Raw genomic sequence first — 16018 nt, 5'->3', positions numbered from 1 at the left:
TATATTGGATCAGACCCATGGTCCAGTGTCCTGTTTCTGACCGTAACCAGCTCCAGATGTTTCAGAGGAAGGTTCAAGGAAGCCTGCAGTAGGCAGATGTGTAATAATCTGCCCCTCCCGAAGGTCTCAACCTAATCCCTAATAAGCTATGTCTACACTTACAGCAGCATGTAGAGTACATACATGACATGCCCTCCTAGCACAGGTATAAATAGCAGTATAGATGGTGAGTCACAGTGTAGGTGAGTAGAATACAGACACGCCAGAACCTTTGGGTATGTGCCCTACATGGCTGTCTCTGCGCCCAAGCAGTACCTCCCTGTCTAGACTGCTATTTTTAGCAGCATATTTTCCCCTTGCCTCCGCAGTGCTGGAGCCTTTCCCCACTGCCTCCCTGCTGCCAGAGACCTGCACTGACGCAACTAGCTACACACTGCAGTGCGGACATAGCCTGCTTTTCACTGTGGCATGTAGCTGCACGTACCTATACATGCTGCCACTGGTGTAGGCAAAGGCATAATTAGAGATTGGTTTTATCTCCCTTACAATAAACTTCATTAGCATTAACATTATAACTCTGTATATTCCTTTTAACCATATAATGGCTTATTAAAGTCTAATTTCTCCAGCTTGTTCTTGCCTTTGGGCATTTTAAATAGGTTAATGCAATTTTTACAATACTCTCAAGGAACTTTACTCTCAAAATGTTGTCATAAACCAGGAGAAAATAGCTTCTAGATTATCTCAAAGCAGGAGCGATTCCAAATACATTTTCCCTACCGCCTAGTCACACCTCCCCATCTAGAACTTTTTTGATGATTCCAGTGTATTATTGTACATCTTAAAGTTTGGTAGGGGAAACTGTCAGGTTTATTTAATACAGTGGTCATTTTTCAGGGAAGTTCCACTATACATCAAAATCCTGAGACACCACAGGCACCTGATAAATTATGATGGTTTTCTCCGTAATACTTCCTTTTTATTGCCTATATTCTTTAAAGTGAATTTAGTGTTCCTGCAAGATCCTGAATTTGACAATGGTGGAAAGTGAAGCCCTCTGCATATCTGCAGAGTTGGTACAACAAGAGCATTGGCAATGCAAGCTTTCCCCCTCTGCCCTGCCTTCACCTTAAGGGTTCTCCTTTAGGCATGAGCAGATGACTTGGTCTCCTTCCTCTTTCAATCCTTAGTCTCTTGACTGAAACTGCCAATAAAGGTGTCAATTGGTGACACCTATAGTAGTGTTTTTTATGATGTTGCCGCTTAGTATTTTTGAGACTGTCAATGCATTACGTAGACGCTACTTAGTGACATTATTGCAGATGTAAATAGTATATATACAAGGTGATGCCCAATTCATTTTATATAAAGTAGGGCACCCTGAAACCATCAGAATCAAATGACTTTGTTCCCTGTATTGACACAGGCTGGATTTGAACTGGTGATTTGGAAGTAATATGCTCTGTATTCTATTACTAATCTCTTGAGCCATTATGTGCCACTCTTTCCTTATTTTATTTTTATTTTTTTTACCAATGCTAACATAAATAGAACAACCCTCACCTCCCCCTCAAAAGGAAAATCCAAGCATATGCAAAAAATAAAGTGGGTAGGTGGCTAACCCACCCCTCATTATCCCTAGTAGGAAAGACGGTAAACACGGGCCTGCATTAGACTATTCAGTGTGTGCATTCAATCTTTAGAAATCTGTTTCAAAGAAGATATAGCTCATTAAAAGAGAAACAACAGGAAAAAGCAGGACATGTCAACTCGGACACAAACCCAGATGCTTAAGTTAGTTACACTTTTTAGTTTGAGGCAATGTAAATCCATTCTCTATTATTGGAGAAGTGGAAAAAGACATTAGCCTCTAAAAGCAGCTAGAGCCGAGTTCTGTGCTCAGTCATACCGGAAAAGGTATAATGTATGATTTTCTCTTTTTGTCCATTGTACATCGCATTACATTTTAGTCAATTGTACATCACATCAAGGCACTGTATAACATCTGCGCAATTATGCAAATATGAGGCTTTAGGGAAAAGTAACAATAAAGTATTCCTTCAAACTCCCACAATCCCTTTTTCCTCCTCTCTCTCGCTCTAATCAGATAATATGTGGAGTTCATCCACAAGAACAAATTCAGAATACAAATTGAATTGCAAGAGCTCTAATTTGATTTTAGGATTAGGCTTGAGAGATCTTTAGAATCTGAATTTATATTGTGAATGGGATGTTAAATATGGGTCTGGATCTGAAAATAAATAAAATTAAGCTTTTGTGGTTTTGTTAACTTTTTTTTCAGTTGCTAGGAAAAAAATATTTATAAATTTTTCTTTTGCTATTATTGACACTCAGAGCCCTTCTTTTTGCCTGGACTTTTGCAGAAACATTCTAACCATGATAAATGAGGCCCCACTCTTGTTCCCACTGAAGTCAGTCCAAGCAGAACTGGGACCGGAGCATGTATAGTAGGTGCCATGACTGCCTTAATTTTTCCTGCTACAGCCATGAATCAGACCTTCTCTTCTTTGACTCATGGAGCAGAATGAATCCCTGGTGTAAATTCATTGGCTTCAGCATAGTTATATCAGGGGTGAATTGGACCCATTGCATCATCTTTAATGGCTAAAGTCACCTGCCAGTTTCCTACATGGGTGATACGTGGATGAACGGGAGAGGTGGAGAAGCATGAAAGGGCCTTCCCCACTCCCCACCTTATGTGAACAACATAAGGGCCAAGAAGATTATGTTGGCCCAAAGGGAACTGGGAGGGGCATGGAGAAGCCTAGCCCATGACCTCCCTCTGCACTAGAGTGAAACCATTAAAGGATGTAGTAGCGGGGGCACTGGGCAGATCAGAAAAGCAAGGCATGGATGCTCACCCTGACACAGCCTGACTCCACAAGCACCCCTTATTTTGACCTGTGCTGAGCAGGTACAAGTCTGTCCCTAAATATTTTTTCTACCCTTATAGAGTTTTTGTGTTAGCCTTTCAGATAAAGTGGTGATCACTGAAACGTGTGACCACCCCTCAGGAGATTTACCAGGGACCTGCAACAATTAAGAATCCATCATAATTGCCACACACACCAGTTCTGCACTAGAGTGTCTGCAACTGTACCACACACATTCGTAACTGGTCTGTAGCATGACAAGATCATATTGTGCTCACAATGGAGACACTCAAGTTAGAAAGCCAGCTTGTTTCTTTTTGTCTATAAGCATAAATACATGTTACCAGCTTCCTTTTCCTAAAGGGCTGGAACTGATTCCTTAGATTCATACATAACATCAATTCAATACGCACTTTTCATTAATAGAATTTGAGATGAATTCCAGTTTCCATGAGTTTTCCTCCTCCTTGTTTACAGTTTAGATGCAATATGGAAAATGTTAGCCCATTAAACTTATCTCTCCCTTAAAATGATGCATTTTACTGTTTGTTTGTTGAATGATAGAAAAGAGGGATCTTCTTCGGGACGCTTTTTGCAGAGATTTGATTTTGTTTATCTTAGATAAAATATACAATTCTGAAGAAATAAATTAATACTTCACACTTATTGCCAAAGTTCTAGCCAATAATTAGCACAAAAATCATCATAAGCTTCCTGTGAGGTAGGTGAATACATGTTATGTTTTACATGTCAACAGAGAGCGGCTTAGTGTGCAGCGTAGACATCCTTGAGTGTATTTCTACACTGCAAAAAAACCCAAAACCAAACAAAAACGCATCAGCGAGTCTCAGAACCCAGGTTAACTGACGTGGGTTGCAGGGCTCATACTACATGGCTAAAAATAGCCGTGTAAATGTACTCACTTGGGCTGGAGCTCAGGCTCTGAGACCCTCCTCTATTGCCGGATTTCAGAGCCCAGGCTCCAGGCCTAGTGGAAACACCTACACTGCTATTTTTAGCCCTGTACTGTGAGCCCAAGTCCGTTGACCAAGACTCTGAAACTCTCTGCCCTGGGGGAGAGGAGCAGGAGGGTTTGCAGTGTAGATGTATCCTGAGTGGCTTACCCAAAGCCACACAATGAATCTGCTGTCAAAGTGGGTGCTAGATCTGGCATCCAGTCTGGCTCACTCCTCATCACACTGTGTCTCACAAACTGCATATGTAGTATAAACAGTGGGGTTTGTCATGTATTTATTGTTTTCAATTAAATCATGTAGTTTGTCTACGCTCCTTCACTTTATGTATACCTGTCTGACATTTGTCACTTTCTTCAGAGCTTGGAGCCTGCTGGAATTTCAGATGATACAAGAGCAGTGTCTGTTTCCAAGAGTCCTTCCTCCAATTCCACATCTGTTTGTTAGTCAGTGAAAAAGTTGTTTATCATCATCATATTAAAAAAAACAAATCCCTACTTTTACCTCTTCATATAAACATAATTTATAACTTAGTAGGACATTAAGTGTTTGTCAAGGTTCCTCCCCCACTCTGAACTCTAGGGTACAGATGTGGGGACCTGCATGAAAAACCTCCTAAGCTTATCTTTACCAGCTTAGGTCAAAACTTCCCCAAGGTACAAAATATTCCACCCTTTGTCCTTGGATTGGCCGCTACCACCACCAAACTAATACTGGTTACTGGGGAAGAGCTGTTTGGACACGTCTTTCCCCCCAAAATGCTTCCCAAAACCTTGCACCCCACTTCCTGGACAAGGTTTGGTAAAAAGCCTCACCAATTTGCCTAGGTGACTACAGACCCAAACCCTTGGATCTGAGAACAATGAAAAAGCATTCAGTTTTCTTACAAGAAGACTTTTAATAAAAATAGAAGTAAATAGAAATAAAGAAATCCCCCCTGTAAAATCAGGATGGTAGATACTTTACAGGGTAATTAGATTCAAAACATAGAGAACCCCTCTAGGCAAAACCTTAAGTTACAAAAAAGATACACAGACAGAACTAGTTATTCTATTCAGCACAATTCTTTTCTCAGCCATTTAAAGAAATCGTAATCTAACACGTACCTAGCTAGATTACTTACTAAAAGTTCTAAGACTCCATTCCTGGTCTATCCCCAGCAAAGACAGAATATAGACAGACACACAGACCCTTTGTTTCTCTCCCTCCTCCCAGCTTTTGAAAGTATCTTGTCTCCTCATTGGTCATTTTGGTCAGGTGCCAGCGAGGTTACCTTTAGCTTCTTAACCCTTTACAGGTGAGAGGCGCTTTCCCCTGGCCAGGAGGGATTTCAAAGGGGTTTACCCTTCCCTTTATATTTATGACAGTGTTATTTCAGAGAGGATTTGTACAGAGCTCTTCCAAACAGGCAAGAATTTATCTGAATAGCTTGTGTGATGGCAGGCAATGCCTGAACCCTTTATCTGGAAAGCTATCTCCCTCTCTGACCACCTCCCACACCAGCAGGGACAAATGGGCTTCCATTCTAGTGTTGAATGACACAGGCATATTGACCATTTCTGAATCAAGAGTTTTCTAGTCAAGAGGCTGCTGACTGGAAAGCTTTGGCAGGGAAGCCCCAATATCCGTTCAATCTTTGACAGTTTCAGGTGGACCTGAAAAAAACCTTCAAGTCAAAGTCAGATGCACTCATCTTCTCAAGGCTCCACCTGCCTGATTAACCCTATTCACTCAGACTGCCAATAGACAAACAGAGTAAGAGCCTCCTGCCTCCTCCATCTCCACTTGTTTCTATCCCATCCCATCCCCAGGGCGAATAAAGTGTCAGATTCTATGGGAGTATCATAGAGTATCTGTCATAGGTATTTATATGGTTACCATTACCATAGTATCTGAGTGCCTCCGAATCTTTATGTCTTTATCCTCACAATACCCCTGTGAGGCAGGGAAGTGCTATTATGCCCATTTTATAGCTGGTGGACTGAGTCAAGAGAGACTCAGTGACTTGCCCAAGGTCACACAGGAAATCTGTGGTGGGACAAGGTATTGAATCTGGGTCTCCTAAGCCCAGGCTAGCGCTGTAAGCACCAAACATTCTTCTCCAGTGTGGTACCTTTATTCATGTTGAACGGCATCAAAATCTGGCCCTAAGTCACAAGGTGTAAGACAAGAGGGGGATTTGGTTGGTTTTATGGACTTTGTCTCTCTTATTTGGGTTAAGGAGAAGAGAGGACATGAAGGTAGAAATGTTTGTAAAATAGAAAAATAAATTGTACTGTTTTTCAGAATATGCCATCAAGAAAACGCTTTAATGAAGGTTTAATTTGAAACAGTACAGTGCTGAAGCTGGCCTAATGCATAGCTTGTTAATGGAAGTGGTGCGAACAGGAAGACATAAGCTGCTTGGCTAGCCATTCCATCAAATTAAATTACTTCTTTGCAGGGTTTGAAGTCACTGCTTTAGTCACAAGCGACACATTCCTTTCAAGAAGATTCATAGATTTAAAGAAATTTTACCTCTTCAGGTTTTCTCTCCCAGGTTTAAGCAAACAGTTTAACATCAGTTCTATTATCTGTTTCCCTAGAGCGTGTGCTGTTACTTCAGTTGCACTTCTCTCACTGGTGACAAGTCACATTTCATTAAAAGAAGCATTTTGAAATTAAATAATATGCTCTGTGAGGAAAAAGTTTAATATTAAAATATTAGTATTCCAGTTGTTTTGCGTTACTCAGTCACAAAAACATATCCTTGTAATTTGAGCACTGTACTGAACCTTCCCCTTCATTTGTTTTATGTTGAATATTTTCATTTCTTTTTGTGCCTTTCTTTTCTTCACTGCCCTGCCCTGCCTGTGCTCCCAAGTGACTATTTGAGACCTCCAGGCAATGCCACTTTTAACTTTAACAATGCGTCTTGTTGTATTTCTTTTAATGTTACATTTTTCTCACTTTAAACTTTCCAACCATAAAGCAAATTTAGGACAACTCTGTTGTTACACATTCGTATGGTCAGAACCATATGAATCCCCGCATCATACCATCTCCATCTTTCCTTGTTCCCAAATGTGTTACTAAAAAGTGTGGTTTTACCATTATTTTGCTTTCCAGACACACTTTAAAAAATTTCTTCTAGAGTAAAATCACAATATTTGGGGCTTTGTTTAGCCTTCCAAGGCAAGGTTGTGGCTCACTCTGTCCACCTGCACAATAGGGTAAGGATATGTAAATTACACCCTTACTCCTCTGTATGGGCTACACACATCATAGGTTATAGATAGGGCCTTACCAAATTCACAGCCATAAGAAACACGTCACGGACTGTGAAATCTGGTCTTTTGTGTGCTTTTACCCTATACTATACAGATTTCATGGGGGAGACCAGTGTTTCTCATATTGGGGTCCTGACCCAAAAGGGAGTTTCAGGGGGGTCACATGGCTATTTTAGTGGGGTCCTGATATTGCTACCCTTACTTCTGCGCTGCCTTCAGAGCTGGGCAGCCGGGGAACGGCAGCTGTTAGCCAGGCACTCAGCTCTGAAGCCAGCCTCCCACCAGCAGCAGTGCAGAAGGGTAGCCGTACCGCAACCCCCCTCCCTACAATAACCTTGCGTCCCTTGGCCTGCACTGCTTCCCGCAGCCCTCATTGGCCTGGAGCAGCGAACTGTGGCCAGTGGGAGCTGCGATCGGCCAAACCTGCGGACGCGGCAGGTAAACAAACCGGTCCAGCCTGGCAGGGGCTTTCCCTGAACAAGTGGCAGACTGCCTTTGAGAACCACTGATCTAGCTCATGGTTCTGTTTTCTAAGTGGTGGGAGCATACAGTTACTGCTCCCGGTTGATGTGTCTTGCCGGGTGTATTGTAAGCCCCTTTAATTTGATGGTAGCTCTCTATTTTTATTTTGTCATGTTTAGCTTCCATTAAACACTTACTTGTTTTCCTCTCCAACAGCCCAGTAATAGGAATATTTTGGCAGCAGCATTCCTAATTGTCCACATTCTCCACTTTCAATTCTCCCCATCTTGTCTTGTTAATATTTGCACCATCTTCCCAGTCACATGTCCTTTGTTTTGTTCATCATCACTTGATATGTTCAGCAGTTACCCTAAACAGACTTAGGCATCTAAGTAAATAGTAGTAAATATTTATATCATTGTAGCACCCAGAGGCTACAGTCGGGTTTTTTCACCTCAAGCTTTTTCACATCTTACATCCAGAACAGGTGTTGAATTTGCTGTTATCTGAGAAATCATTTTCCTTGCAACTTAGGTTGGTGAGTGACTCCTTCTCTTCCAAGTCCTCACTTTCCCTTGATGTAGCTGCAGTTTAATTTCCATTTCAGTTTGCTTTTGAGGTGAGTCATACATAGATGACGGTAGTTCATGTAAATACACATTAGCCACTTGATTCTCTTTGTTGATTGAAGAATAACTGTATATTATTGCAGATAAATTAGGAATATAGGAATGGGGTGATGAAAGTCTCTTCCCATATGCTGCCCACTCCACCATGCATCCTATGTGGTTTATACTTCCCTGCTCTTCCTCACCCATTTCTTTTGTTTTATGCCACTTTACCCACACAGTGACTTCAGAAATCTCTCCAAAACCTCAGTGTCATTTGTAGGGTATACATACCTAGAGAGCTGGAATAGGGCTATCAGCATGAAAAGAAAGCTGAATCAACTTTGTTTATTTGACAGATCTACAACTGAACCTTGTAAACAATGTTTCTTGCCATGAAATGTAAATTATATTTCTAAATAGGCTTGATTCACTCCAAGGTTACTTTGGCTTCCACTGGTACAACCCAGGATGGAGCATCCTGATGGCAACAAGACCCTCTGGAAGGTGGGTTGTAGCAGTGAATGACACTTACAGCCTCCTATCCATTGGGCTCCTGCCACCAGCCAGTACAGCTCCAAAAGTGATGGATGAGCATAGGTAAATGGACTTTTGGGACATGTGCTGATTCAGTGAATCTTCTGGGCAGCTGCTGCTGACACAACTTCTATGAAGCCCTGCTTGCAATTTAATATTGCCCTCCTCATAGGAAGTCCCCAATGCAAACACTGTGTGCCCTCCTCCGTATCTGGATTCCTATTTGACTAAGGTGGCCCTGCTGGCACTAGGAGATACCATGTGTTCTTTGTGCCAATGGGGTGAACTGAGCCCGCACTTTTGGATGCTTTTGGTTGAGGGCACCATACGAGTGAAAAAGTGATATTTTTGCCACCAGCGGATGAGAGCTGTGTAGACCAGGCTGGCTGTAATTCACAAGCGTTTTGCAGCTTTTAGCGTGAATGATAAGGTGGACCCAAAGCTCAGAGGCACAAGTGCATTTTACTGTCTATTTTTATTACCTATGCGCTGCACAAAAAACATCACACCTGATATTTTATCTCCTGATACTACCATATAAATACCCTATGTCGATATTACAGCTTTGTTGTGTCATTGATCATCTTTTCAGGGAATGCTTTATTTTATAACCTTGATTCTCTCTCTTTCTCTATGTAGTGGCATCCAATCAAGCTATGGTATGTGTAACAGCATCCCATCAGCCCAGTCCTCTAGTCCTTACTCAGGCAAAATTCCCACTGACTTCATTGATAGGTTTGTCTGAGCAAAGACTGCAAGATCAGGCCCCAAACCTAGACACGGGCTCTCTCTTTGCCTTCAGTGGAGCCAGGAGTTCACCAAAGAGCTGCACTAGCAGAACTGAACGCTGGTTTTCTGGGTGAAATATTTCTTAGACTCTTGCAGGAGCCTGCACTGTGTTGTTCACAATGGGCCAATTCCTGGCCAGGCTGAAATCTGTGGGGGTTTTGCCATATACTTCAATAGGACCAGGATTTGGTCAAGTATATAATTCACCTAGTAAGTGGCTCTGGAGTACATCAGCTGTATCATGTATAATGCGGTTCAATTTTTTAATTTGTAGCTACCTCATCCCTGAATTCCCAGCTTCAGCAACTTCAGCATCTTCAGCAGCTCCAGCATCATCAACAACAGCAGCAGCAACAAGGGCAACAGCAGCAGCAGCAAACAAGCCAGCAACAGCAACAAGCTCAGCAGACGCAACAAGCCCAACAACCGCAGCCGCCACAGCAGCCGCCGCCGCCACAACAGCAGAGCCAAACGCAGCCCCAGAGCCAGACCCAACAACCGCCAGCCCAGCAGTCCTCAAACTCCCCTCAGAAACCCAACCAGTCACCAGGACACGGCCTTTCATCTCCACTCACTTCTCCAAATCCACTGCAGGTATGATGGTCCCTGATGAATAAAAATCTCTACTGTGTAGCAACAAATAGTAAATTTCTCTCTTCTGGAAGGCAGCAATCCACTCGTTGTGGGGAAAATAAAATGCACACTGCGTGTTCTGAGCACACATGCTGATCAGTGTCCGCTAATTTGAATCAATCCTTTATGTGCGTGCTGCTTTGAGCCGAAAGCCTGTACTTGGGAAACTAGAAAAACAAAACAAGTGAAATTCCTAGACTGTTTCCTTCCGAAGGGTAGATATTATCTTTTGCTCCTGAAACAAACATTGTAAGCTCCCAGGTGAAACAGGACAAATTCTTCTCTGGTGTAACTCCACTGGGTTCATGGGTATTACAGCAGAGATCAGTTTGGCCCATGAATCGCACCATCGGCTATTTTCTGAAAGCAGCAACAAAGTCAGCTGCCATTTGAAGTCATTATGATCCCAAAATGATCGTTAGTGTACATTAAGAATGCTGCTGTCATAACATAAGTGTTCAGCAGGCTTTAGCTTCCACTATTTCCAAAAAGTTTCAAAGCAGAGGGTAGGAAAGGTGTCCTTTCTCTCATCTCCATGTTTTATCGTTAGTCTTATTAAGAACAAAAGTTATATTAAACAATATTGAGGATCCTATGGCAGACCGCAAATTCAGGGTTAATTCCATCCTTAAACTCCTCATCCCACTGTCATTGTCATAGTTACAGTGACTTGTGGCTCTTTCTGTTGTTCATAAGGCCTTTTGTTGACACATGGCTAGACATAACTATGTCTACTTGCACAGACTGGGCCTCATTCTTCTCTCAGCTACTCTGGTTGTATACTGGTGTAACTCCATTAAAGACAGTGGAGAACTACTCCCGATTTACACCAGGGTGAGAGGAGTATCAGGCCTGCAGTACTTAGTGATCATATTGAGTGCCATTGCACATCAGCTTTAGAAAGGTTAGAAGATGAATATACAGAACTGCAGACAGAGGGCTATATATAAAGGCATAACACAAATTAATGTTTGGGAGCTAAAGCCAAAGAAATTCAAATTAGAAATAAGGCACAAATTTTAACGGTGAGGGAGATTAACCATTGGGACAAATGACCAAAGGAAGTAATGGATTCTCCATCTCTTGGTGTCTTCAGATCAAGACTTGGATGCCTTCCTGAAAGAGATGCTTTAGCCAAACCCAAGTTATTGGACTCCACATAGTGGCAACTGGGTAAAATTTAATAGCTTGTGTCATAGAGGAGCTCAGACTAGACTCTAATAGTCCCTTCTGGCCTTAAAATCTATGAATGTCAGCTAATGTATGCACAAATTTCAAACAGCCAGCTACAACTTTATCTATTAGGGAGCAAGAATTCACACTAACTTCAGTAGTGCAGGAACAAGCCCTGTGTGCCTAATTATTGCACTGTATAGAATACAGAATGTACAGTCTCCTGGTGTTTGGAAATCCCTCAAATTTGTAGAAGTAACTGACATAATCGGCTTACAACTCCATCAAAACCATTACGATCCCGTTGGGCACTTTATAATTAAATAGATTCATGACTCTAAACTAGACTTGAAAAGGCATTGGTGGATATTAAAACTTTTGTTCATAATATTTCTTAAGACGAAAAAAGTATATAGCTGTATTTCAGCTAGAGGCAGGTGAAGAAGCAGTGTTAAGATCCAGATTAGGGTTGAGTATTATGGGGCCAAAGTCTTGCAAGCGGTTCCAGAAAGTTTTTGTGTAAAAAAAAAAAAAAAAAAAAAAAAAAAACACACTCACAAGATCAGTTGCTCTTACTTGAATTTCAACATCTTGGATCCAAGTCCCACAAGAGCAGTTTTGACGACACACACAACTATGACTGTGAATACACGCAAGGAGAAGATCTCTGGAGTAAAAAGATGCTGTTTTTATACAGTCACTTTTCAGAGTAGAACTGTACTTTAAACAACAGCTAGAAACACTGGAAAAAAAGGTTTTTGTTTACTTTATTTTATAAACTTTGCCCTTACCCTTTTTATGCTTTGTCCACACTATGGTTTAAGGCCTGTTCACCTTGCATCTTTAACTCTCTAATGATTTCACTATTTTAAAATGCTTTTTACACAATTAATAAAATTGGTTTAAATGAGGCACTCAGCCCTGTCCATGCTGGCCAGTCAGATCATATGCAACCTCATTGAGACTAAACTGCATAAGAACTGAGTTTTAAAATGGTTCAGCTAATACACTAAAAGTCCATTGGAGACAGGTCCTTACTCTGTGAGCCTTTTCCACAGCAAAGCATAATGCTGCTAGAGTTCCTACTGTGTATTGTGTTAAGGGCTACTTAGGCATTACTTAGTGCACAGTCCATCATGTTAGAGAGGGCTCTGGGACTCTTTAATATGCAGATTATTGACACACACAGACAGAAATAGCTCCAAAGGAGCTGCTGTTACATTTTATTGTCTCAGTGCAGCTGCCATGCGTGCGCGCTAAGTACATTTTTTATACACTACTAAAAATGCCTGTTAGCTATTTGCTTTGGAAGTTACTGTGCATTTGGTCTTCTAACAAAAAAAAAACAACCCTTTTTTAATTCTGTTTGTTAATTTCCAATCCATCTCAAATACAGCTGAGCCAAAATCAGAACCTTTCAATCTAGGAGCCATTACATTTCGGGGGGGGGGGGGCTCCTATTTCAGTTCCCCAGATCCAAACCCTGGAGCTGGAGCGCTGGCTGCAAGTCAGATCCAAAATTATAAGGGGCATATTTCCCAGTTCTGGTAAAGGGGAATCCAAATCCCTGTGAGAACAGTTCCTCTGGAGATTTCCACTAGATAGGACTAAGATCTAATGAGAACTGGTCAAGAGATGTCATCAACGTTGAATCAGAACTTAACCCTTAGCCCTGATGTAGCCTCGAACCTTAAACTGAATCTAATGTGGATATGAACACTTCCTCCCTCCTAGGCCCATCTCTGATCTAAAAGTACAGACCAATATGACTGCAAAGTTTTAGCTAAACAAAGTCATTTTTCACTTGGAGGAGCACAAAGAAGCATGTTACAGCAGTAACTGCTCTTTGTATGAGGTACTTATATGGCCTCCATTACCACAGTATCTGAGCACCTCGCAATCTTTAATGTATTTATCCTCACAACACCTCGGGGGTAGGGCAGTGCTATTATCCCCATTTTACAGATGGGGAACTGAGGCACATGGAGTTATGACTTGTCTGAGGTCACACTAGAAGACTGTAATGGAACACAGAATTGAACCTGGATCTCCTAAGTCACAGGCCAGCATCCTAACCATTCCTTCCTGCCTCTCGTTCTCTCCCTCTGTTTAGAATTCCTTTAAATTTAAGTGTAGCTGACCCATTTTTTTATTTTAATGTGTTTTTAATTAATTGCGTTTAGTGCCGCTGAAAGGTGCTAGACTCAGGAATCTAGCACTTATGTTGATGTTACTCTGCCAGTCCTGGGTCAGGGATCTTGGTATGTTATTAGATTGTAACATGGGGATGATGATGCTTGTGCACCACCATCAGGACAGTCACAGTCTGACCTGGGGATTTTAAGCGGGTAGCCCTGAACTGTCACCCTGCCTCAAAGAGTTTGAGTTCTTGATAAGTTTAAGTATTTCTATGATCATTTCTTTAACCACTAAAATATGAACAAAATAATTCTCTTCAAAAATGTTAATAGCTGCACATTGACAATCAGACTAAAAGCTCTGATTCAGCAAGATTTTTGACCACATGCCTAACTTTATGCACGTGAGTAATTCCATTGATTTAGGCTGCCAACCTTTTCTGCAACAGAACATAATGCTTCTAAACTTCCCAAAACGTATTGTGTTAAGGACTATTTAGAGGACAGACTATTATGTTGTTCAGTACTTTGGGACTCCTTAATATGCAGATCATTGATACCCATACAAATGCCTCCAAAGTAGCTGTTGTTACATTATAACTTCAGTAGGACTACTTGCATACTCAGAGTTAAAGATGTGCTGAATCACGGCCTAGACTAATAGTAAACTCCTTTTCGTCAAGAAAAATTTAACCTTTCAGGCTCCAATCCTGCAGTCGGATCTGCAAAGATGAACCCTTTACATCTGTGTGGATCTGGTTTCAGGACTGGGTCCAAAGTTTTTTTTTCTTTTGTACAAGTAAACTAGCAATAGCATACAGCAGATATTTGGCATCACCTTATATATCTACTTTATAATAGCTGCTTAGAATGTATGTATGTTTGTTTGTTTGTATGTCTGATACTTTAACTTAAAAATCGACCTGAAACTAAATTCAAAGATATTATGGCCTCTAAGGTAATGATCTTTATGAACTAGAATGAAATGTTTTTTGTTTGAGGAATATTAAGGGAATAAAGATCAACTAAGTTAAAATTTGACAGCTTAAATTTCATTTATGAATTCTTGATTTTTTCATGTGGGTTTTATCCTCTTACATTATTCAGGATCTGTCTGAGAGATATTAGTTTAGAACAATGCAACCGCAAAAGATTGTCATGGAAAGCCAGTAATTCAGAAGGATGATTGTGTTTGTTTCAAAAACTCTGAAAGATAACAACAATTATATCTTGAAATGTACAGATGCTGTCATGTCTTCAGAAAGAAAATTAAATGAAAGTGACTTGCTTAGGTATACCTGGGTGAGGTGCTTTCTCTAGCTGATCAGAAATTAATAACGCTGATACACTGCACACTGGCTAAAATTGTCAGCATGATTCTTGTCAGATTGTTCTGTAATATTGCACTATAATTCTATTGCTATCCTTTATTCAATTCAGTGGACTGGATTACATTTACAAAAAAATATATTATTTTTTAGCAAGTCTTATTGTTATTTTATAATAGCATAGGAGAAATCCTGGTTTTGGTTATTCCACTCTGTGGGCCTGTTTCTGCCCTGACTACAGAGGTGTTACTCCTGATTTATGTTCATGTGAGTGAAATAGAGCTGAATGAGGTCCATAACTAATCTCTAAAGGACAATATACTAGATGAGTATTGCTGGAGTGGAACTGCATTCAACCTCATCCCAGGAGATCCCTTATACACCTCTTTTATCCAGACTTGAAGGTGGGGTAGTTGGTGAAGGAGGGTTTTTTTTTGGTTTTTGGTTTTACACTATCTGAGAGCAGGGGACTTCTCCCCAAGATAATTGCAGTCAGCTTCTAGTTGCTCTGTACCAAGTGAGAGCACAAAGGATCCAGAACAGGGAAGTGAATCTAGCTCATTTGGGACACGTGGCAGAAGACTTCAGTTCAGTGGAATTATTGGCATCTTGGAATAAATATAATTCTGATCCTGGATGGCCTCTGCTATTGAAAGGGAAACTATACCTGTTTTTGGGAGAGCACCATGCTGAAATTTCAAAGGATAAACAGCCTCCTCTTAATCGGCAAATCCTGAGGACTTGCCATTCCATGCATACTTTTAGGAGCCCTCAGGTCTTGATGATTTGCAATATAAATTCAGGTTAGAGAATAACTTAGTCCATTATCGGCTTGGCAGCCAGAACAAGACACTTTGTGTTGACAACCGATGTTTAAATCTGGCCCCAAAGACAAGGCTAGCTACTCGTTGACCACGGACCTAATGTCTGAGCATTATGGATCAGTTGAACCCATCCACACCTATAGCCTCAAAATAAGATCCCCACTGTAGGTGGAGAAGGATCCCAACTAATTTCCACTGCTCTACTCATGGGCAAAGTTGAACAGACAAACAGGAAATCCCCCGTGGAGGGTCCCACCTGCAAAATTATTCTCACGGTATTCAAAACTCTGTGCCAAACCACCTTTTTGCCATAGAAGCCTACACACAGTAACTGAAGCTGAAGAAGAAAGATGATAGGTACAAATAAATAAAAAAGGGGGTGGAGGGAA

At 41.1% G+C, this 16018-nt stretch overlaps 1 protein-coding gene across 1 annotated transcript in view; it reads left to right on the top strand.

Moving 5' to 3' along the window:
* The window catches only part of POU6F2 (POU class 6 homeobox 2), a 377737-nt gene that overhangs the window by 250354 nt on the left and 111365 nt on the right, over positions 1-16018 (top strand). Inside the window, exon 5 of the mRNA XM_074945315.1 lies at positions 9808-10127. Within this exon, the coding sequence (XP_074801416.1) occupies positions 9808-10127 (320 nt within the window). The remainder of the gene's footprint in view (positions 1-9807; positions 10128-16018) is intronic.

Source organism: Natator depressus, chromosome 2 (genome assembly GCF_965152275.1).
Source record: "Natator depressus isolate rNatDep1 chromosome 2, rNatDep2.hap1, whole genome shotgun sequence".
NCBI lineage: Eukaryota > Metazoa > Chordata > Testudines > Cheloniidae > Natator > Natator depressus.
This window is presented reverse-complemented; position numbering and strand designations above follow the sequence as displayed.